At 42.8% G+C, this 25,053-nt stretch overlaps 1 protein-coding gene across 2 annotated transcripts in view; it reads left to right on the top strand.

The window, feature by feature from the left end:
• Positions 1 to 1,211: 1,211 nt before the first annotated feature.
• LMBRD2 (LMBR1 domain containing 2) overlaps positions 1,212 to 25,053 on the top strand; it is a 65,453-nt gene continuing 41,611 nt past the window's right edge. Inside the window, exons 1-6 of one of the 2 annotated variants that reach the window (XM_073621185.1) lie at positions 1,212 to 1,402; positions 1,623 to 1,680; positions 10,103 to 10,331; positions 12,502 to 12,635; positions 17,902 to 18,000; positions 19,941 to 20,108. In XM_073621185.1, the coding sequence (XP_073477286.1) occupies positions 10,158 to 10,331; positions 12,502 to 12,635; positions 17,902 to 18,000; positions 19,941 to 20,108 (575 nt within the window). In that variant the 5' untranslated portion in view covers positions 1,212 to 1,402; positions 1,623 to 1,680; positions 10,103 to 10,157. The remainder of the gene's footprint in view (positions 1,403 to 1,622; positions 1,681 to 10,102; positions 10,332 to 12,501; positions 12,636 to 17,901; positions 18,001 to 19,940; positions 20,109 to 25,053) is intronic. The other variant, XM_073621194.1, reaches the window with a different exon arrangement.

Here is a 25,053-nt window from a genome sequence, read left to right as displayed (position 1 = left end):
AGAGAAATTCAATATTTAGAAATCCATCTGACTGTTTTGATGCTGAATTGTAAAAGCAGCGGCAAACCTGCTCACAGGTATGCTAATCTGACAGAACATCGCTGCTTTAACAATTCAATATCAAAACAGTCAGATGGATTGCTAAATGCTGTATTGCTCTATATAAGCTCAGTTTACTGGTAAAAATAAGTGTAAAATGCAAGACTCCGTTGGGTGTAACAAGATGTCTGCCTGCTGACTTCTTACTGTATCCTTACTGCTGCCAAGTGCAGGTGTACCAAGGTGGCCGTGACAGAACGTCACTTCTGTTGCACAATCTGACAGGTGGCCTAATCTGATGAAACACCATCTGTTTACCATTGATGGCATTTTCCTTCATTTCCTGTCTCCGAGATGCAACAGGAAGTTAGATAAAATGTCCCAAGTGGAGGAGAATTCCCCCTCTAGAACAGATGTCCCCATTGGAACATTTTCTCTAACCTTTTTTTTTTGGGGGGGGGGCAATCTGAAAATGTAGGATCTCCCCTCACTTTCTTCCTCACATCCGCATACCTTCCAACTTTTTGAGATGGGAACGAGGGACATCTATTAGCAAAAGTTTGTTGGCATAGGGCACACCCCTGGCCACGCCCCCTTAAAGGAGAATTATAGAAAGAAAAATGATTAGTTATGCCCACAAATACTTTTGTTTAACATTATTATTTCCTTATATTTGCTTTTAAAATTTACAAAATGTAACAATTTAGAAACTGGATGAAAGATTTAGCACTGGGAAACACTTTTGATAAATAAGTAGTGCATTTTATATACAACTATATAGATCAGAGCAAAATGAGGGACAAATGAGGAGGAATGAGGGACAGAGGGACATAGCTCCAAATCAGGGACAGTCCCTCAATCAGGGACAGTTGGGAGATATGCATAAGGGATACAGACAGCAATAAAAACTGGACAGAGGGTCTAATCTTTCCACACACAATGCAAAAACAAAACAAAAAAATGTGCTTAGAGATACATTTTAATGTCTGACTTTCCAATAAGCTTTATTATTATTGTTATTTATTAGTAAAAATCATCATCATCATCGCCCAGCCCTACTGATATCAATGAAAACTTTCAGTAAGCGGCCATTGTTCCGGAGTCCAAAGCACCTTCCATTCTATGGGACGGGCTCCGACAAAATGGCTCCCGTGTTGGAGTCAATACAGCAGCGGCTCAGTGTACACCTCACAAACCGAATCCTCTGGCTGGGGATGATGTTGGGCGGAAGTAGTTCGGAAGTGATGTAAGAGATTTGGTTTTTATTTCTTGTCTTGTCAGCTGAGATCTGCGGGCCGGAGAGTGAGGAGGTAGTCGGGGATGACAGTCCGGAGAGCGGAGTGAGGACAGGCGGCCCGGCCAGGTGAGGGCGGCTTCTTCATCCTCTGTCATGTCTCCTGATGATGACTCATTGTACACAGGGCTGTCAGTCTCCATACTTCAGGCTGACAGGACAGACAGAGGTGGTTGTATGTCAGATCCTTCTACAGTCCTCCATCCATTGATCAGGACATGTTGGGGGGAGGGGACCCTCCATAGGGTACACATCACTCCTCATCTCCCTTCTACCATTCTTATTACAGGTCACTACACCCAAATCTCATGAAAGATCTCCTCTGCTGATCTCCGGATTGGGGGAAGGTGAGTGAACTGTGATACGCCTACCCCTGTTGCCCCCCTTTTTAACAGCGGAAGGGGTCAGCTCCTGATATGTGTTGGCTCTCCCCCCCCCCCCCCCCCCCCTGTAGCTGGCTTATGGTTGGGGCTATCCCTATACAGCAAGGGTACCCAAAATGTATCATTGGTTGCTAGGATGCAGGAGAGCAGGCTGCAATGTTTCATTGGTTGTAGGCACCCTAGGCTGTACAATATCATTGGTTGCTAGGATGCAGGCAGCACACTGTCATTGGTTGCTAGGATGCAGAATGCGCAGCGTCATTGGTTGCTAGGATGCAGAATGCGCAGCGTCGTTGGTTGCTAGGATGCAGAATGCGCAGCGTCGTTGGTTGCTAGGATGCAGAATGCGCAGCGTCGTTGGTTGCTAGGATGCAGAATGCGCAGCGTCGTTGGTTGCTAGGATGCAGAATGCGCAGCGTCGTTGGTTGCTAGGATGCAGAATGCGCAGCGTCGTTGGTTGCTAGGATGCAGAATGCGCAGCGTCGTTGGTTGCTAGGATGCAGAATGCGCAGCGTCGTTGGTGGCTGGGATGCGCAGCATCGTTGGTGGCTAGGATGCGGGATGCACAGCATCGTTGGTGGCTGGGATGCAGGCTAGCAGGCTGCAATGTTTCATCGGTTGTAGGCACTCAGGTTGTACAATATCATTGGTTGCTAGGATGCGGGATGAGCAGCGTCATTGGTTGCTAGGATGCGGGATGAGCAGCGTCATTGGTTGCTAGGATGCGCAGCGTCATTGGTTGCTAGGATGCGCAGCGTCATTGGTTGCTAGGATGCGCAGCGTCATTGGTTGCTAGGATGCGGGATGCGCAGCGTCATTGGTTGCTAGGATGCGGGATGCGCAGCGTCATTGGTTGCTAGGATGCGCAGCGTCATTGGTTGCTAGGATGCGGGATGCGCAGCGTCATTGGTTGCTAGGATGCTGGATGCGCAGCGTCATTGGTTGCTAGGATGCGCAGTGTATTTGGTTGCTAGGATGCAGAATGCACAGCGTCATTGGTTGCTAGGATGCAGAATGCACAGCGTCATTGGTTGCTAGGATGCAGAATGCACAGTGTCATTGGTTGCTAGGATGCAGAATGCACAGCGTCATTGGTTGCTAGGATGCAGAATGCACAGCGTCATTGGTTGCTAGGATGCGCAGTGTATTTGGTTGCTAGGATTTTGCAGCGTCATTGGTTGTTGGCTGCACAGTGTTATTGTTTGCTAGGATACCAGTCTGTATCCTAGCAATCAATGACACCTGGCTGCATGGTATCCTTGGTTGTTGACGTGTTGGTGGCGGTCCACTGACACTATGGAAATGTAGGACAATGTGTGGCCTGGCTACCTGCATCCAACCAATGACGCCTGACAGCCTAATCGTCATAACATTTATATTTTTCATTGTAGAGAGATGAGCTCATCAGTGTGCTGCTTCTCCTTTCACCGTCCAATCACAGGCTGGGGGAGGGACAAGACCATTACTTGACCTGCAGCAGAATAAAATCAGGTCTCCTGTCTTGCCAGACAAGGCTTTGCTGCGTGGCGGGGGGGGGCGGCACAGGAACAGACTGGAGAATTGTAAGGCTTAGAACACAGCAGGCTGGCTGGTCCTAAACCGGCATTCCGCTATTCTGTCATCTATACAGTACAGATTTACATTTGATTTTAGTAAGCAGCCATAGTATATTATACCTGTACTACTTTTACTTGGATTTTATTTTTGTTGCCTGTGAGCTCATTGAAAAAAAGTATTTTTTTCCATTGATGGGGAGGAGGTTCCGCCTTCCTGAGCCTCTGATAGAAACGCCGAGTATCTTTATGACCCTTTTTAGTTTATATTTATCTTGCGTAATTATTGCCAACCATTCTGTCTTGTGACATCTACTGGTATGTTATTAACAAACTATAATTGGAAGACGTGTATTCATCCATGCAGTGATGTTAGACACAGCAATTCATTCAATCCAATTATTCCGGCTTATCTCCCTACTTTTATATGGAATGCAGCGAGTTTACACTTTTGATTCATCATTTATTGAAAAGAACACCATTGTAAAAGGATTGCTTCCCAGAACTCTATAATACATGTAAAAATATCTATTTAGTGCTTGTATTTTACTATTCCACAAGCTTTTATATTATTCTTCACACTTACACAGGGCTAAGCACAAACAAATGGACACAGCGTACTTCACAGGGAAGGTGATCTATGTACATTGAAGGGAATTTAAAGGGTAATTCCACTTTCATGGAAAAAAAAATAGGATTATACGATTTTTGGCATCCCCTGCAACAAAAATGTTATTTTTTGGTGAGATACTCCCAATAGGAAATTACGTCTAAAGGGATGCAGATTTCCAGCAGATTTCCTCATTAGATCCCTGTAGTTGCAGCAGCTGATTGATAATTATGATACCACTCTTATTATAGACTCACTCAGCACAGGGGTACAAAGGAACAAATGGGGATTTCTTCAGAATAAAAAAAGGTAGGAATCTGCAACAATGTTTGTTAAAATTCTTGTAATGTACATAGATCACCCAGAGGGGAATTCTTCTTCTTCTTCTTTCTTCTCCATGGAGTTGCTCTTTAACAAACTTTGTTGCAGATTTTCTACCTGTTTCTGCTCTGAAGACCAGGTTTGATTATGCCGATGTGCAATGTGAATCCGAGTGGGAGTGACTTTTTCATTTTTAGGCTCGGTTCGCACTATGAACCGCATGTGACCCACGCAGGAATTGCATCACATTCCTATTCAATTCACATGCAATTCATTGCATTACAATTGGAGCCCGTTAATTTTGAATGGGCTCCAATCACACCGCATCACACCAGAGAAGTGCATGCACTTTTTTGCACCGCAACCGGATCGCATGGTGATTTTGTACTGTGCAATTTGGTGCAGGCAAACGCACTGCATTTGTGACCTGCATTTGGAGCGTTGTTAACTTTGTATTGACACCCTAAGCAGATCGCAACCGCAGTAAGATTTGCATGCTGTGTGGAAAATGCACACGGATTACAGCTGTTCCCGCACTTCATAACTGTGAACCTAGCCTTAATTAGCTGATGTTGCAGTGTTCTGGGGAAAGTGACAGGGTCTGCATCCCCTTAGAAGTGGTTAACTCTTTGGGAGTATCTCACCAAAATGATATTTTTATTGCAGGGGATTCCTAAAATCTGACTGCTTATTGTAGATTTCTGGGAAAATCAGTGAGCCAATCACACAAGCAGGAAATTATGTTTCTGGGGAAGTTCTGTATATCAACTGGGTACAGGATGCCTCCAGGTTGCCATATTGCATAGAATTTTTCAGAAAGTTACAGTGGCTGCAGGTTAAAAAGGAAAGGTATTTTTTAATACCATTGAGTTACAATGTGGATTGTGTAGCGATTGTATATTCTTCTTCTTTTTTTTATTTTTGCTATTTTTTTTCCCATAAAAGTGTTTACCCTAAGATTTGCTCTTCTCCCCTTCCCCTTGTAGCAATGGTTAGCTTCTTCAGCTATTTTGTTTTTAATATTTCACAACTGAAACCAAGAAGTTATGACTAGTTTCTCTGATTTTCTTCTTTCTCTTCCCTGTTCAATATCTGCCAGATCTGAGTTTTTTTTTTAACTGTAATCTTTGTGTGTACAGAATGCTATTGATTGCTGAACACTGTTGCAGAGGTACGGCTATGTAGATCACTTTATCATTTTTCATAGACTCAGCACTTCCACACATTTTCACTTTTCTTAAAATTAAAGAAGTTTGGCCAAAGCTTTTTTGGCTGTACTTCTCCTATGGATCACAAGAGTTCAGTTCGTTCTGCATTCATGTGACTCATTTTCAGCAGACAACGGGCTAAAGTCCACTGTTGGCTGATGTCACTCCGATCCAGGCTCAGGAAAGATCCCGACCATATGATCGGGATCCACCCAGATGCCCAGACCGGTGCCTGGCGCAGCCTCTCAGTGATCTGCTAAGAGCCTGAGCCAGCCCCTCCTACCCCCTCCGCAGTCCAGTGCTCCAGTGAGCGCTGGAGGGGAGAGAAGAGAGCCTGAATCGGCTCTGTGATGTAAGCTGACAGTGCTGACTCTATGTACTGAAAAATGATAAAGTGATCTACATAGCCGTACTTCTGCAACAGTGTTCGGCAATCCATCGATCGACTTGGGTATAATCAGCATGCGGCTGTTTGCATGCAAGTAGTGCCAGCGGCCATCAATAATCACTGTGTTATCTTGGCAGGGGAGGCTCTCCACAAGCCAACCCCTCCCCTCCCCCCGCCCCTCGGGGGAACACAATAGCTCTTAATCAACAGGTGGGGTTGCAGGAAAGAAAATTGCAAAATCTATAGCCTGCCTTAGTTCGCTTACATTTTGGTAGCATTCACACCTGCGAATGCACCCGACCTACGATTTGATGCAAGAGCCCAAGCAGGGTGGGGAGCGGGGATTTTAAATCCCTGGACCAATGGGTGGGCTCAGGATCCAGAATGGCTGAAAGTAAGTACAGTGGGAACCGGGAGGGCTGGGAGGGTGTACGGTGTTTGTTCCCTTTTACATTTTTTCTGTAATGGTGAATCAAACCTTCATGGTTTCTTTGAAATAATACAGTTTGTGCACCGTTAATAGCAATTGGTGGCCTGCATTTGTACTTGCAGTTTTGGACTGTTTTACATTATTATTCCGCTTTGTTCACACTTTCACTTTCTTGTGGGTGTGTTTTTTTTTGTTATTTGTTTTTTTTTTTATGCGTATTTTTTTATTACATTTTTCAAGCACTGGTATTAAAGCCTATGGGGCCAAAAAATGCATGGTCGTGCCTGCATCTTTTTCCAAGTCGCATAGAAAAGCATTAAATATGTGTGAATGAACCCTGTAGACCAGGGGTATTGAATTAAAATTCATGAAGGTCCAGTCAGTAAAATTCTCTTCCAGGCGAGGTCCGAGTCATGTTTGTATGGTAAATGTGGCGCATTTTTACGAGTGCCACACCGCATGGTGCCCCAGTACCATGCAGCTTGGTACGGTGCAATATAAAAAAAAAAAAAAAAAAAAAGGGTCTGGCCAGGGACTTATTTTTCTGCGTTTCTGCTTATAAGGCAGCCTACTGCAATAGAGGGGCCACCTACACGCAGTACGCAATAATGTGAAGCTAGCCTAACATCCTTTGCGTCACAATCCTTTTTATTACATCAGTGTCCTCAGTCCCCCTGCACATCCCCCCCTTCATATTACAGTCCTCAGCGCCTCTTCACATTCTTGTCTACGGTCTCCCTTTATATCACCCAGCCCCCTTCATATCACCCTCCTTCACACCGCAATCCCCACCCCCCCTTCACATAACTGTCCTCACCCTCTTTATAGCACCCCCCTTCACACCGCAATCACCACCCCCCCTTCACATAACTGTCCTCACCCCCTTTATAGCACCCCCCTTCACACCGCAATCCTCACCCCCTTTATAGCACCCCCCTTCACACCACAATCCCCAGCCCCTCTTCACATTCCTGTCCTCACACCCTTTATAGCAATCCCCTTCACACTACAAACCCCAACCCCCCCCCCTTTATAGCACCCCCCTTCACACCATAAACCCAAGCCCCCCTTTATAGCACCCCCCTTCACATTCCTACCCTGCCTCCCTTTTATATCACCTTTCCTCCTTCCTTACAGTTTCTGATCCTTTCCCCCTCCGTCCTTCATAACAGTGCCCTCTTCCCTGTCCTACCTTACACAGGGCACAGCATAGTAGGAGGCACAGAGCTGACATCGGAAGTGCAGCAAAGGGATGGACTCAGGACGGGACCTGCCCCAGTTAACTGATTGGTTGTTAGAATGCAGGGCAGGTTCTAGTAACCAATCCATTAACTGGGCCAGCCCCCGCCTTCCGTCCATCGCTGTGCTGCTCTTCTGATGTCAGCTCTGGGAAAATAACCGAGCCAGCAGGCAGCGGCGGCTGAAGACAAATAAGCAGATCTTAAATGGCGCGACTGCGGCGGGGCTGGACGGAGCATTGACGCGGTCCGGACTTGGCCCTCGGTCCACCATTTAATGATGCCTGCTGTAGACCATAATAGGATTCCTTTTGTCTTGTAAGAAATCGGACAGGTGTGAACAGGGACTTAGGGTTCCATTTGGCTGTGTCCCATCATGTAATTATTATTATTATTATACAGGATTTATATAGCGCCAACAGTTTGCGCAGCGCTTTACAACATGAGGGCAGACAGTGCACTTACAATACAAATCGATACAGGAGGGATCAGAGGGCCCTGCTCGTTAGAGCTTACAATCTAGAAGGGAGGGTCAAGTGGAACAAAATGTAATAACTGTGGGGGATGAGCTGATGGAGAAAATGAAAATACAGTTGTTAGGTGTGGGTAGGGTAGGCTTCTCTGAAGAGAAGGGTTTTCAGGGATCGTCTAAAACAAATAGAGTAGGAGATAAGCGGACAGATTGGGGTAAGGCATTCCATAGGATGGGAGAGGCTTTGGAAAAGTCCTGGAGGACTTTTCCAAAGTCTCTCCCATCTTAGTTTTTCTAAAACTGGAGTGTGCAAAATCTGGTGCAGTTCTGCATAGAAAACAATCAGCTGCCAGTTTTGTTTTTTGTTTTTTGACAAAGCTAAACTGAAGAAGTTGAAGTTAGAAGCCATTAACAAAGCATTTGCAGAGCTTTCAGCAAGCTTTTGTTGAAGCTTTTAAAGTGACCTTCAGTTCCAGTTTGTAAATGTAGAGCACAGATCCTAATGGGAGAGGCTGTTACCACTTTAAACAAGCTGCTAGCAGGCTTCAGCACTACTTGCAGCTTGTTGAAAGCCTGCTGAAGCCTGCTAGCAGCTTGTTTTAAAGTGATTATTGGCACTCCTATGAGGATTTATGTATAACAAACATTAGCTGAAGAACGCTTAAAGGCTTTGAGAAACTTCCCAAAAGATTTGCAAAAGCTTGCCGAAACCTTCATAAAAGCTTGTTGTTCACACTGCTCCTATACAAGCTGAAGGCCGTGTGAAACAGGCTTAAAGTAGAAGTTCCTGTAATGAAGAAATCTGTATACGTACCTTTTCTGAAGCCGATTCGACCTGATCCCCCGCTGAGCTGTCAGCTGCGGCTTCGCCGTGTAGGCGGGTGCAGAGGACACATCCGACAACGGAAGTCCCATAGTAAGTCTATGGGTGAGGTAACATCCCATTCATTTTATATATGTATAGGTTGATCCGAATATAAGCCAAGGCCCCTGATTTACCACAAAAAACTGGGAAAACGTATTGACCCGAATATAAGCCGAGTGTGAGAAATGCAGCAGCTACTGTAAGTGGAAAAGAGGGTCAACAATGCCCATCTGCAGCTGCGTGCCTCCCTGTGTCCCGTGCGTCCTGTGCATGCCTCCGTGTGCCGATCTGCAGCCACCATTGTGCCGATCAGCGTGTCATAAAAACATACGGAGGACGAGGATGAGAGGATGTCCGTGATAGGCTGAACACTGACTGCTGGAAAATTGAGTGTTCTGCATATCACAGACGAGGAGGAGGCGTGGCTTTTGAACACTGGAATGGCCGCCGTATGTTTTTATGACACGCTGGCTGCCATCTGTCTACATGACACATGACGTGCGGCACAGTGGTGTAGTGGATAGCACTTTCACCTAGCAGTAAGAAGGGTCACTGTTTTGAATCCCAACCACGACACTACCTGCCTGGAGTTTACATGTTCTCCCTGTGCCTGTGTGGGTTTCCTCCGGGTACTCCGATTTCCTCCCACACTCAAAAGACATGCTGGTAGGTTAATTAGATCCTGTCTAAATTGTCCCTAGTATGTATGAATGTGAGTTAGGGACCTTAGATTGTAAGCTCCTTGAGGGTAGGGACTGATGTGAATGTACAATGTATATGTAAAGCGCTGCGTAAATTGACGGCGCTATATAAGTAACTGAAATAAAATAAAATAATGACACGCTGATCATGTAGGCAGACGGCGGTGACTCGAGTATAAGCCGAGGGGGGCACTTTCAGCCTAAAAAAAAGGGCTGAAAATCTCGACTTATACTCGAGTATGTACGGTATGTGTAGCGATTTCTTCTTTACAGGGCTAGATAGGTTAGTGATAGATGGTGGTTATCTGTAGATGCAGGGATTTTAGTGTTAGGACTTCTACTTTAAGTCATATTAGATGTGGAGGACGTTTATTCCCTTTTTTTTTCTATTAAAAAAAAAATGTTAGAAGACCTTTTTATAGTTGGAAGGCCTTTTATGCCCCTTCCAGAGATGTCCTCTGTTAAACCCCAGTGTGGCCAGTGGTTGCACAATTGTTACGCTTCAGGTCTGTTTTTCTGTTGCATTCTTATATTTATGGAATTACCTTTTGCATTTTTAGTTGTCATAAACAGTCCCTCTGTAACCTTGATGTCTTACAGCATTGATCCAGCATTGTATTTGGGTATCCCCAGAGGATAAAGAAGATTGGTAACGATGAGCGTAGCTGCCCTCGGAATAGAGATTGTATTTGTGTTTTTTCTCGCCCTCTTCCTCCTCCACCGATTTGGAGACTTCAAGAAGCAGCACAGACTCGTCTTGGTGGCTACACTGCTCGCCTGGTGGTTGTGCTTTATAATCGTCTTTATAATACCGCTGGATGTCAGTACGGTAAGTGCAATAAAAAACAAAAGGCAAGACGCATGTGCAATTTGTAGATATGAAGGTCTGGATGTGCTGCCATCCAGGATCCCACCAATACCTTCTTGTAGGAAGAAGCATTTTACACGGGAGCCATCGTCCATAAACAGAAGTTTTATATTACTTGGGTTTTAAAACGTACATGTTGGCAAAGACTGCAATGTTTGAGAAGGTTTGTTCCTTTATTAGGACTATAAACTGGATGTGATCTTCTGTTTGTTCCATCTCTTGTGCTTTTAGCATGACTCCTTTTTAAATAGGAATGCACCGATATATTGGGTACCGAAAATTTTCGGCTGAAAATGGGGATATCTGTGCCGATAATGGCTGAAAACAAATTCATGTTCATTTAAATTCATGATGTTAACCACCTCCTGCCCACCCACCGTATTGACAAATGACAGGCGGGCAGCGGCTCTATTGTTCTGGGACAACGTCATATGACGTCCCACCCTCGCTCCAGGGCGAGATCGATCCCTGGGACACTGCGCATCACTGATCTCCCTAATGAGCCAATGACGAGGCTCTTTACCCATGTGATCAGCTGTGTTCAGTCACAGCTGATCACATGTAAACAAGGAAATGTCGGTTATCGGGAAATTCCTTTCCTCACACTGACAGTGTGTGAGGAAAGGAGAGCCGATCAGTGGCATTTGTTCACAGGCGAGAAATGCAGAGATAATCAGGGCACTGATTTAGTGCCTTGATTAACAGTGCAGGCCCAACAGTGCTTGTCAGTGCTGCCTCTCGGTGCCGCCTAGCGGTGCCCATCACTGCTGCATATCGGTGCCCATCAGCGCAGCTTCATCAGTGAAGGAGAAAAAAATTATTTATTTACAAAATTTTATAACAACCAACTAAAAAACTTCTTTTTTTTTTTTTATATGGAGTTCACTATGCGAAAAACAAAGGAATGCATTGGGAAAAAACAGCCGTGGCATTGTATTCTGACATTGAGGAGCCTTCCTTGCCATCAGAATACAATGACCAGTGTTGCCGGCTCTAGGCGGGGCACTGAAAAACCAGACAGTCTGGTTGTACATAAGTCGATCGATTACCAGATAGCCCATACATTCATTGAAATTCGGCCAGTCCTTGTATAGCTGGCTATCAATCACATGAAACATTGTCACATGAAAAGATAGAATACAATATTTACAAAAATGTGAGGGGTGTACTCACTTTTGTGAGGTACTGTATATAAAATACATGTATGGAAATATAGAGCAACAAGCTTATACAGATGTCAAATTACATTTAGATATAATTTGACAAGTGTGTGATATACTAATAATTAAAAATGTTAAAAATACACTCTATTTGCATTTTTAACTTTTTTTTTTTTTTTTTTTTAATTACAACGTTTTTATTTCCCCAAAAAAATAATTGTACAATTTTCAATGCACAAACATTATGGGGTTGATTTACTAAAGGCAAATTGACTATACTCTTTTCAAAGTGCAGTTGCTCCAGAGCTTAGTAAATGAGCAGAAGCTCTGCTGACTTCCATCATTCAATCATGTGCAAGCAAAAATGCTGTTTTTTTATTTTCCTTTGCATGTGATTGGGTGTTCTTTGCAAAGTGAAGCTTCACCTCATTTACTAAGCTCCGGAGCAATTGCACCTGCAAAGGGCAACTGCACAGTCTAGTTGCCTTTAGTAAATCAACCCCTATGTCTTTTGTTCAGCACAATTATTATACATATTACTCACGTACCCTGTTTCCCCAGAAATAAGACCTAGCGTGATTGTTGGTGATGGCTGCAATATAAGCCCTACCCCCCAAATAAGCCCTAGTTAAAGTCCTTGTAGGTCTCATTTTCAGGGTAGGGCTTATTTTCGGGGAAACAGGGTAGGGCTTATTTATAGGGTAGGGCTTATATTGCAGCCATCACTGACAATCAGGCTAGGTCTTATTTTTGGGGAAACAGGGTAGGTGATAGCCAGAAGTCTCTAGTCGATTATAAAGACTGTTACAATGTAGCAATACAGTAGATCGTTTGGGGTATCAATATACCATTTGCTATTATACAGATTTTAAGAGAATGAGCTGTTTGGTACAGGTCCAGTAGGGTGGCACGTGAAAGAAGATGATGTGGTATTTTAACTTTTAGTAAATAATGTACTTTATTTTTTGCAGACAATATATAATCGATGCATCGCCAAGAATGCCGTAACTCCCACCCCAATCAATGTGAGTCTACTTACAACCACTACAAAATCAGTCGTGACCAACACTACAAGTTCAGAGCTGGTTATTTCCAATCCAACGAGGTACTGATCACCTTTGTGTAATCGCCACCATCATACAGTCTCATAACTCATGTTACTGATGATGTCTGCGTCTAACCACCTTGGAACTAGCATGTCACATTTTTCTTTCTAGGCCATCTTTCAGTTTTTAGTGCAGATAGACTGGCAATTGCTCCAATGACTTGATGGTTTAATTTACTAAATGCAAATAGACTGTGCATTCTGCAAGTGCAGTTGCTCCAGAGCTTAGTAAATGAGGCGAAGCTTCACTTTGCTAACAATACCCAATCACATGCAAGGAAAATAAGATTAATTTTTTTTGTTTTGTTCAACCGGCGAGTTGAATTGAAAAAAAATAAATGAGCCTATTTCCCTATACACACATTTGAGGTGGATGGGGGGGAATCCTTTCCGCTGTGGTATTGTATTTTGACGGTAGGGAGTCTTCCCCGCCATCAGAATACAATTACCAGTGTTGCCGGCTATAGCCAGGGGCATTGATCCTTGGGAGAAACCAGATTAGGCTGGTGGTACACAAGATGATCGATTTTTCACTTTTGTGTACAACCAGCTAGCCCATGAATGGATCAAAATTCATCCACTCCCTGCTGACCCAGCTAAATTTCGATTCATGTATGGTCGGCTTAAGGGTTTCTCCACATCTCTTAAAGCGGGGTTCCACTCAAATTTTTAACTTAATCTTACCCCCTTCAGTTAATTGCATAGATGTTCAAATGCCGCACGAATTTTTTTTTATCGCTGTAATTACCTTTATATTGTACTTTATTGTGGCACTTCCTGTCTCTCCTCCCATGGGAGTAGGCGTGTTTATTGCCTTTCCTCTGCGCCGCACTGTCTCCTGGGAGCTTAGTGTCAGGCTTCCCAAGATTCAGTGTGGGAACAATGATCATGCGTGTGAACAAGCTGTGAATGAACAGCATTCACCGCATCCAGGAAATCAATGCTTGTGGGCTTCACATGCCCACAAGCAAGATGGAAACAGCCAGCATCACATTTTTAAAGTTATTCTTCAGTACGAAAACAGACAGAGGCGGAAATATTACACCCAAACTGTGAGTATTATTTTGGGATTAGCAAAGTGTCTCAATGACCTAAAAAAAAAAAAATAAAAGATTGTTCGCTGGACTCCCGCTTTAATTTAAAGCTGGGCCAAGAGACGTGCACCAGGGAAGGTAAATAACTAGTCTGTGTCCACCTTATCAAAAATCGGCATCATTGAAATCACTATGGTCACAGTTTCTCTGTTTTGTTAGATCAAATTATCATAAGAAGGGAATATCTACAGCAGGAGAAGATAAGGGAGGGAGTTTGTTCCCTATTGTTTCCAAACAAAGGAGAGTATCAGACACCGAGGGAAATAAAATTGGAATTCCTCATACATTGTCCAGTAAAGCTGACCATACATTAGAAGAATTAGATTAGAGAATTTTTGTTTTAAAGCGAAGTTTCACCCAAAAATGGAACTTCCGCATTAAAGGAGGTGACCCCCTGACATGCCACATTTGGCATGTCATTTTTTTGGGGGGGAGTGGATACCCTCTTTTTAGAGGGTTCCAGCTCCCACTTCCTCCCGAGGCACTGCAGCACCGGAAGGGAAATCACCTCCCTCCCCTCTCGGCAATCATCTGGGACACATGACAGGTCCCAGATGATGGCCATTGATTTCAATGACGGGGGCAGTTTAGGAGTGCTAAATACACCGCCCCAAATATGCAGCTTGCAGGACTTTTTTCCCGTCCTGTAAGCGCACTGCCCCAGTGCGAGAGCACTCGGGCTTCTACACTGGGGCTGCAGGTGAGGCAGTTTTCAGGCGCTTTTTTTAGCGCTAAAGCACCGGAATACGCTTCAGTGTGAAAGTAGCCTAAAAAGCAGCTCTGATCTCTCTTATTGCGCAGCCTTCTGGCATCACACAGCCTTTTCCTCTTAGGCCTAATTTATGGACATACCACCACGTACACCCATGATTTACAGTGGTCCCGTGTGTCCCCATGTGGGCAGTCCTATTCATGTCATCTGGGACGCAGCAGCTGCAAGGCTGTCAAATTTAGGAGCATCAGCCGTCTCTCAGTGGACATGGATGGGACTGTCTGCATGGGGGATGCACAGGACACCTATGGGGGCTAACGCGGTCCTCGCATTGGGTGTACATTGTATGCATGTGTGAACAATGCCTAAACCTTCTCGACACACCCCAGGTGTACGCCTCCATTCATTTCTACTTATGGCATGTCAACAGTTGTAAATTGACTTTATACTGAAGTTAAAGTTTGTGTAAACCCTAACACCTAACATCCTCTCTTTTTTGGTCCACTTTGTTCTGTTAAATATTAAACAAATATAACAGATTCTTTGAGTCGTTTAAGATTAAACAAATCCTCTCATCTAAAAACTTTCTGTCCTCTGTCTGGGCTTCACTGTTATTAGTTACCTTGTTCCCAGCCATCTAGATTGCAGAATCCCTCCTCTCTATTAATGGAGAAGGAAAGGCTGTGATCTCTCTCTTATTGTAATGAGACTCATTAAAAGCTTCCCATCTCATCTTTTATCACAGGGCCAGATCATCTAATGTCCCTTCCATATGTTTCCAGAGTAATGAACGTTCAGAAGATGGTACTGCTGTCTGACAGGTTTCACAAGTTTTGTGACTTTTTTTTCTTTGGGCTGTGTAATGAAACACTCTTGTGAAACTTGTCCTTGACATTTTCTTGTTTTTCAATGGAAATCGATAACGGATTCTAAATGGTTGGTCATGTATTAGCATTTGTCTACTCAGTCCATGAACTTAACATTTAAAGCCCAATTCCAATTAACTTTATAACTCTACCATGTCTTGGGGCTGCACTGCAAGAGTTAATGGCTCATTTAGTTCTTGGGAAGCGGACCGTCCCTCGGTGTCCTCCTATTCAGTGCAGGGCTATGATTTGTTCCAAGGTTGGGCTTTAAAAGTGAAAAGCCGGATTCTGTCCTTCTGCTGCAGGTTGCTTTTGCTGTTTGATTTATTTATTTCAGTGCTCTGACAAATGGATAAAATTTGGGGGGGGGGGGGGTAGCAAAAACTAGCAGCTGAGCCAGCCACGGTTTTACTGGCCACCCACCCAAACTGTCTCAATACAGCTGGTCAGGGCTGTACAGATGTATAGGGGGAGAGAAACCGAGCTTATTATGAACACTGTAAATGATGATTCAGAAAAATTCAGAAAAAGCAGCAACTCTTATGTGCGATATCACAAAAAATCAGTATAACCAAGAGCAGAGTCGCGCATACCGTTTAACATGACATACTAATCATAAGAATGTCAACAAACTATTGATGTAGTAAAAAATCCTTGTTCCAGGAAAAAAGCATTAAAAAGAAAAAAAAAAAGAAAAATATATAAAATATGTATATCTCCAATATTAATTACACAGTCTTATGTGATAGAGAAAAACAAGTGCAGGGCTTGAGGTAGTGAAAAGATGTCACACTCCTGAGTTCCCAATCTCAGTTCATGGAAATATTCCAAATATTCAATATGGTATCCACACCGCATGTGACCATCACCAGAGAGAAATGCCTGCTTACCGGATAGATTCGACCTATAAAGAGGTCAAAACGCCTGTGGCTGATTACCCTGCCATGGCCTTTAAGCTGTAGTTCCGCTCGGCACACCAGGATCCAGTAGTCACTCTCTCTTGTCCTCACTTGCGGGTATTCGCAGATATCCCACTCAGAAAAAAGGAGGATGCTTCACATAGCATAAGATCCAACGCTTTTTTATATAGAGTAATACATTTGTTTTAAAAAAAAAAAGAGGAGAACATCTCCATTTAAAAGAGTAATATACCGGCCAGTATTAGAATCGAAATGCCCACGCTTCCGGGACCTCATGTGTCGCGATGACGTCAGCACGTTGTCCGCCCGACTAGTTTCGGCACAGATTGACGTCGTCCTGGGGCACAGGTGCCCCAGAACGACGTCAATCTGCGACGAAACTAGTCGGGCAGACGACGTGCTGACATCACGACACACGAGGTTCCGGAAGCGTGGGCGTTTTTCTATTCTTTCTGGTGATGGTCACATGAACTGTGATTGGGAACTCAGGAGTGTGACATCTTTTCACTATCTCAAGCTCTGCACTTGTTTTTCTCTATCACATAAGACTGTGTAATATTGGAGTTATACATATTTTATATATTTTTATTCTTTTTTTTTTTTTTTTTTCTTTTTAATATTTTTTTCCTGGAACAAGGATTTTTTATTATATCAATAGTTTTTGATATTCTTATGATTAGTATGTCATGTTAAACGTTATGCACGACTCTGCTCTTGGTTAGAGCTTTACAGATGCCACAGGCCCAATGCTCTGCTTAACTGCTGTGGAATTTTTGATTCTGGGTATAGAGTTTGACAGGCAATACTGCACCGCAACTGCATGCAATGCAGGTGATTGTAGTGTGGTAGTGCGGCATTATGGGGTTAAATCTCCTGCTTACTGTCTGTTAAATGCCCCCTGAAAAGCAATCTGAATGCACATTGCTCTTCATAGGGCACAGAAGTCTAAAAGAGCAGTTCTACTATGTAAAATGCAGGAGGAGGAGTGAGTCCGGCTTTTACTACCAGAGTCCCCAGGAGACAGTGCATTAGTTGGCTTGCCTTCAGTTACCAAGAACTAAAAGAACTGTGGATGGATCACAGATTTGTAAGGCACCCTTCTTACCTACAAACACTGGTAATTACTTATCCATCTGGGTTGTTGCGAATGACACAGCCAGCAAAAGAATTGATTGTAATTTGTTCCATTTGATGTCTGGGGTTCACTAGATGGTGAGAACCTGGAGACTCTGTGCTCTGGGACCCTCTTTGGCTAAGCAGATATATGCCAATAAATTTGGGATATTTCTGTGCAAGTTCAATGCCTGTTCCTTTCTACATACGAGAATCAACATTTTACGTCCTCTAAGTCAGTGTTTCTCAACTCCAGTCCTCAAGGCGCACCAACAGGTCATGTTTTCAGGATTTCCCTCAGATGAAACGGCTGTGGTAATTACTAAGGCAGTGAAACTGATCAAATCACCTGTGCAAAATAGTGGAAATCCTGAAAACATGACCTGTTGGTGCGCCTTGAGGACTGGAGTTGAGAAACAATGCTCTAAGTGTCTACAGATTTATGGAAAAGGTTGAGCTACCTCCCTCCATGGTGGGAAGGGTGAATCTCTTACCAGCAGTCTGTGGTCACCTACAGCTAGTAAATACCTACTTGATGATTTCTCTTGTGTTTTATGACAGCCCACTTCAAGAGTGCTACAAGCCATGGAGCTATATCCCAAAAGGAATCATGCCGATCTTCTGGCGTGTGGTCTACTGGACATCACAGTTTCTCACTTGGTAAGTGTCACCAAAACTGTGAAGGGTGCCCCCTGCTGGTCATTGTTGACAATGCTTTTCATTTTCAGTATGATGTTGGGGACTTTTCACTTGCATGCAGGGGGGTCCCACTTTTTTATTCCTTAGCGCAGATACTCTAATATGTCCCACTTCAGAAAGCATGAAACACTCCCAATCATCTTTCTGCCTTTGTGATTACAAAGAATACACCCATCACACTCTTGTCTCTAGGCCCCACTCTCTAGAGGGGGGAAGGATCTCCCAGTAAAAACACAATAAGACACCCAACTGCAAAAAAACCTTGTTAGAGCTCAACAAACCATCCCACATTCTACTCATATAATGTATAAAGATTTATATAATTTGAGTAGAATGTGGGATGGGTTGAGCTCTAACCAAATTTTTGTTTTTTGTAGTTGGGTTTCATTGTGATTACAAACCTGGCATTTGAATCTGTCCTCTAAGCCAACAACCATTGAAACAAATAAGGATATATTTGTAAAAAAAAAAGAGTTTGCAGAGGGGCGGAATCTATTTATTAGACGGTTTGCTTTTTTCTCTACATTTTGAATGTTATGCCGTGTACACACAGTCAGACTTTTTGACAACAAAGGTCCGACGGTCTTTCCGACGAACTTTCAACGGAGTTACGACGGACTTTCTACACACGATCACACCAAAGTCCGACGGATTCGTACGTGATGACGTACGACCGGACTAAAATAAGGAAGTTGATAGCCAGTAGCCAATAGCTGCCCTAGCCTCGGTTTTGGTCCGTTGGACTAGCATACAGACGTGCAGATTTTTCGACCAGACTCGAGTCCGTCAGAAAGATTTGAAGCAGGTTCCAAATCTAAAGTCCGTCAGATTTTCGACCGAAAAAGTCCGCTGCAGGTCCGATGAAGCCCACACACTATCAGATTGTCCGCCGGACTCGGTCCGTCAGACCAGTCCGGTCGAAAAGTCCGCTCGTGTGTACGCGGCTTTATAGATTCATTCAAAATTGAGTGGTTCAGCAAAACACTGCATTATGGCCAGTAGATGTAACTGACAATCATAGCAAATAAGTATTTATTTCTTGACATCATCACTTTTATCTAGTGGCCATAATGCAGTATTTTCCTAAATCACTCTCTTCCATATTCGTAAAAAACATTCGACCTTTTGCCCCCATTCGCACAGAATTCATGGACATGCAGTTGCACAGGACGAAAAGGTCTGCAATTTTTTGAATTTTTTTTTTTTAGATACAACTCTTAAAGTATATATAAAAGCTGTTTTTATCTACAGTTGCCTTCATATATGCTTGCATACTGTGTGGAGTGTCCTGGACGTCCCAAAGCCTGAAAGATTTATTTATGAAAGTAGCCGCTTCCATTCAACTAGGCCCTTCTCCTGGTCAGTGAGGCTGCCCATTGTAGTAATGGATCAATACTGGAAGTAATGGATCAATATTGGAACGCTTGCAGGCCATGTTCTGCATCAAAAACACATGGAAAAGTAGTTTATGATTTCCAATGGTATAGTTCACACCAGTGCAGTCAGTCCCAGGGCTTTCCAATTCCAGAAAAAAAAGTAGAACATGCTGCATTTTTCCTGCACTGTACTGGAACGCAGTAAAATGCATCAGAAATGCATCGGACCCCTGTACAGTGAAAAAAAAAACAGAAGAAAAAAAGAATCTGGAATGCATCCAGAAACACAACAAAAACGCAACAAAAACACGCATGTAAAAATGCATCCGGAACATTTCTGGAGTGCGTTTTTGTGGTGTGAACCAACCCTAAAGTTAATAAAGACAAAATACCACATACACCTAATAGAGTTTTGCTTTTAATCTGCACTAACAGCAAATCAATATTTTTAATGTAATGATCGATGTTTGAAATGTGTGTTTTTTTTGTTTTGTTTTTTTGTTTTTGTTTGTTTCTTTTAAATAGGATTCTGCTGCCTTTCATGCAGTCCTACGCTCGCTCTGGTGGATTTTCTATTACAGGGAAGATTAAAACCGCTTTGATAGAAAATGCTATTTACTATGGTACATACCTGTTAATCTTTGGTGCCCTGTTAATATATGTCGCCGTGAGCCCTAAACTGCATCTTGAATGGTAAGTGTATTTTAATATAAGCTTTTTTTCATGTTTTCTAGTATTGACCTTGTTTCTACCTTCAGATTTGTGATATGTGGCCTGATCACTGGACAGCGGTGATAATGCTGGCCATGGTCCCGGGATGAGGGTGGAGACACTAAGGTGAATCTGGTAGCTGCAAAGCAGAACTAGGATACAGGAATGTCACGTACCTGGTTGGGGAGTATGGCAGAACTGTGCAACTTCACCTCCCTATCCAAAATTAAAAGGCAGCAGCTACAGTGTATCCGGAAAGTATTCACAGTGCTTCACTTGTTCCACATTTTGTTATTTTATTTTATTTATTTATTTCAGGTACTTATATAGCGCCGTCAATTTACGCAGCGCTTTACATATATATATATATATATATTATACATTCACATCAGTTCCTATACCCTCAAGGAGCTTACAATCTAAGGTCCCTAACTCACATTCATACCTATACTAGGGCCAATTTAGACTGGATCCAATTAACCTACCAACATGTCTTTGGAGTGTTATGTTACAGCCTTATTCCAGCCTTATTCCAAAATGGATTAAGTGCATTATTTTCCTCAAAATTCTACAAACAGTACCCCATAATGATAATGTGAAAGAAGTTTGTTGGAAATCTTTACAAGTTTATTAAAAATAAAAAATGAAAAAAAAATCCCATGTACATAAGTATTCACAGCCTTTGCTCAATACTTTGTTGAAGCACCTTTAGCACCAATTACAGCCTCAAGTCTTTTTGAGTATGAAGCTACAAGCTTGGCACTAGTGTTCCCATGTCATCCCTTTAATCCAGGACACATTAATTACACAGGTTCTGAGGCTGATTTAATGCAGATAAGGCACCAAGTGAGTTTAATTACCACCTTAATCAGCCACAGAACCTGTGTAATTAATGTGTGTCCTAGATTAAAGGGATGATGTGACAACCCTACTTGGCACACCTATTTTTGGGCAGTTTCTCCCATTCTTCTTTGCAGGACCTCTCAAGCTCTATCAGGTTGGATGGGGAGCGTCAGTGTACAGCCATTTTCAGATCTCTCCAAAGATGTTCAATTGAGTTCAAGTTTTGGCTCTGGCTGGGCCACTCAAGGACATTCACGGAGTTGTCCCGTAGCCACTCCTTTGTTATCTTGGCTGCGTGCTTAGGTTCGTTGTGTTGGAAGCTGAACCTTTACCACAGTCTGAGGTCCAGAGCGCTCTGGAGTAGGTTTCCATCAAGGATGACATTGCTGCATTCATCTTTCCCATGATCCTGACTAGTCTCCCAGTTCCTGCAGCTGAAAAACATCCCCACAGCATGATGCTGCCATCACCATGCTTTACTGTAGGGATGGTATTGGCCAGGTGATGAGCAGTGCCTGGTTTCCTCCAGACATAATGCTTGCCATTCAGGCCAGTGAGTTCAATCTTTGTTTCATCAGACCAGAAAATTTTGTTTCTCACGGGCTGAGAGTCCTTCAGGTGCCTTTTGGCAAACTCCAGGCAGGTTGTCATGTGCCTTTTACTGAGGAGTGGCTTCCATCTGGCCACTATACTATACAGGCCTGATTGGTGGAGTGCTGCATAGATGGTTGTTCTTCTGGAAGGTTCTCCTCTCTCCACAGAGAAACAAATGCTGGAGCTCTGGCAGAGTGACCACCAGGTTCTTGGTCACCTCCCTGACTAAGTCCCTTCTCCTCTGATCGGTCAGTTTGGCCGGGCGGCCTGCTCTAGGAAGAGTCCTGGTGGTTCCAAACTTCTTCCATTTATGGATGATGGAGGCCACTGTGCTCATTGGGACCTTCAATGCTACAGAAATGTTTCTGTATCCTTCCCCAGATCTGTGCCTTGATACAATCCTGTCTGAGGTCTACAGACAATTCCTTGGACTTCATGGCTTGGTTTGTGCTCTGACATGCACTGTTAACTGTGGGACCTTATTTAGACAGGTGTGTGCCTTTCCAAATCCTATCCAATTAACTGAATTTACCACAGGTGGACTCCAATCAAGTTGTAGAAATGTCTTAAGGATGATCAGTGGAAACAGGATGCACCTTGAGCTCAATTTTGAGTGTCATGGCAAAGGCTCTGAATACTTATGTACATGTTATTTTATTTTATTTTATTTTTTTCATTTTTTTTTTTTTAAATAATTTGCAAAGATTTCAAACAAACTTCTTTCACGTTGTCATTATGGGGTATTTTGAGGAAAAGAATAAATTTAATCCATTATGGAACAAGTCTGTAACATAACAAAATGTGAAAAAAGTGAAGCGTTGTGAATACTTTCCGGATGCTCTGTACATGTACTGTTCCTGTGGGATATTAAACATAAGCTTACTGGCTTATGAAGTCCAGCGCTGTCTTCCTCGCACCTGACGTCTTTGCAATGTTTCTTTGCTTCTGTGCCACCATTTTGGATTTGGGAGCCAACTGCCACTTCCTGATCACTCACAGCCAGCCCCATGCTGAAATTCCACTGCACATGTGCAAGATTGGCAGACTGTGGGGAGAAAGTTTGGAAGCCCCTGGGATGTATATGGTATTCCAGGAGGCTGAAGACAGCCAAGGACTTTGTAATAGTATCCTAGGCAAAGAATGAGAAAGTGGGAGTGAGCATGAGCAAAAAAATAGGTACTTGCTTTGCCAAAAAAAAAAAAAAAAAAAGGCTTGCGATTGTATAACAGGGAGGGGGAGGATTAGAATGATGCAGAGTGTTGTTTTTGAGTAAAGGTCCACTTTAAAGTAAATCCATGAGAAGAGAAAAATTTGCTCAGTGCCATTTCTAATTTGATATGAAAGGGTGCATAGTCTGGGGCTGTTAAACTGATCCTGGCCTTACTACCTAATATCAAATGATAGAATAGAGCCGGCTACTTGGTGTCATCCATAAAAGTGAATCGTTACTGGCTACATAATAGAGCTGCACGATTAACCGTTAAAATAGCAAAATCCCGATTCAACCCCCCCACGATCTTAATCCTGCATTTCCACAATTCAGGTAACAAGTGCAGAGCCGTTCTCTGCTCACAGCTGTCAAAAAAACAAAAGCAGCCAGCAAAGTTTATCACAGCATTGCTCAGCGCTGAGAGATAAAAAGAAATATTGTATCGTTTGGTTCTTTTAGAGATCAAAGATCTTCAGTCTACAAATGAGGTCATGTCTTAGAAGACATAGAGGTCGATTCACTAAGTGTTAAATAACGGCAAACAAAATGTGGTAAAATACTGCATGCGATAAATCGGTTGTGAAAGTTGAATTTACCGTTAAATACCGAATGCGGTATTTCTTCAATTTAGCAATAATTACCTCATTATTTATTACGGTAATTTACCGCATTGAGCTGGTTGCTAAGGAGCGGACCGGGATTTGTCCATAAACTGCGTGGGGGTTCGGGGGACCCCCACGTTGTTTTTTGACAATGCTGATTGCTAAGCAGCGGGTCGGGAAGCCGGCCGCCGTGTCCTTAACCACCGATGACTCATCAGCTGTCAACGGCTTCCCCGCTAACAGCTGATTGTAAAAAAAAAAAAAAAAAAAATTAAAGATGCCTTTTTCTGACATTTGTTGCTTTCAAGTTAAAATCTGTATTTTTTTGCTAGAAACTTACTTAGAACCCCCAAACATATATATATATATATATATATATATATATATATATATATATATATATATATATACACACACACACACACACACACACACACACACACACACACACACACACACACACACACAATAAATTTTTAGCAGAGACCCTAGAAAATAAAATGGCGGTCATTGCAATATTTTATGTCTCACTCTATTTGCGCAGCGGTCTTTCAAACGCAATTTTTTGAGAAAAAATACACTTCAATTAATTTTAAAATGAACGAAACCGTAAAGTTAGCACATTTTTTTTGTAAAATGTGAAAGATGATGTTGCGCCGAGAATCGTGATCTTTATTCTAAGTAAAAAAAAAAAAATTTGTGATTCTCATTTTATCCAGAGTCGTGCAGCTCTACTACATATTGGAGTACAGCAAATAACATGTTAATGCGTTTCATACTGCCTAACCAGCCACTTTTAAAATGCCTATAATATGAAATGTAAAAAGTCATACTATTATGCTTATTCTAGAGCAGTGAATCATTAAGTAAGGTGTCGAGGATGACACTGACCACTTCAGAGCTTGATTGCTGCTTTTTTTTTTTTCAATTTTACCTAGAGTTCTGCTTTAACACATTTATCAAAAAGTGAATGGATTACAATGGATATTTGTGAGAGCACGGTGGCATCGAGTGGCTATTGCAGTAAATGGATGAACTGTGGAAAGTAATGAAAATGTCAAAGGTTTTAGGACAACATTATAAGATTCCTTTATTCCCAGTTTTCTGTTTCACCTTAAGTCCTGGTTACTCATGCATTCCAGAACGATTAGATTTGCATGTCAAGTGAAAAAGCATTGCTTCTTATGAAGGCTGTTCACATAGATGTGGTGCGGTTCTGGTGTGGTTCAAAAAAGGGTCCTGTGCGAGTTTAGAGCAGAGCAGTGCAAATTTAAACTCTATTGCATGTGAGAATCGGATCTGGAGAGCAAAAATCGCGCCGAAACATCGCACTGCACTGGCACTCCAAATTGTACCGCATCAGTGTGAATCAGGGCTCAATCTGTGTAGCATGTTCCAGGGCTCAATCCTGTGTAGCATGTTCATACAAAAATTGGGTGGATGGCAATAAAATTAAACAAAAAAATTAACTAAACCCTCCCAACATTTTACAGCCAAGGAAGCTGCCATCTTAGTCTTTGATTTGCAGTCGGTATGGTGCTGTCCATGTGATCAGCTATGACAGTTCAGCTGAGAACTAACATAAGCAGTAACTGTGGCGGTTATCATTCAGGCCTTGAATGTAACTGTTTTGGAAAACATAAATTGGTGTGTTTAGTTCTACTATAAGGGATGACCA

The sequence above is a fragment of the Aquarana catesbeiana genome, linkage group LG01 (assembly GCF_042186555.1).
Source record: "Aquarana catesbeiana isolate 2022-GZ linkage group LG01, ASM4218655v1, whole genome shotgun sequence".
Classification (NCBI taxonomy): Eukaryota; Metazoa; Chordata; class Amphibia; order Anura; family Ranidae; genus Aquarana; species Aquarana catesbeiana.
Note: the sequence above shows the minus strand (reverse complement) of the source record. Positions and strands in the feature narration are given on the sequence as shown.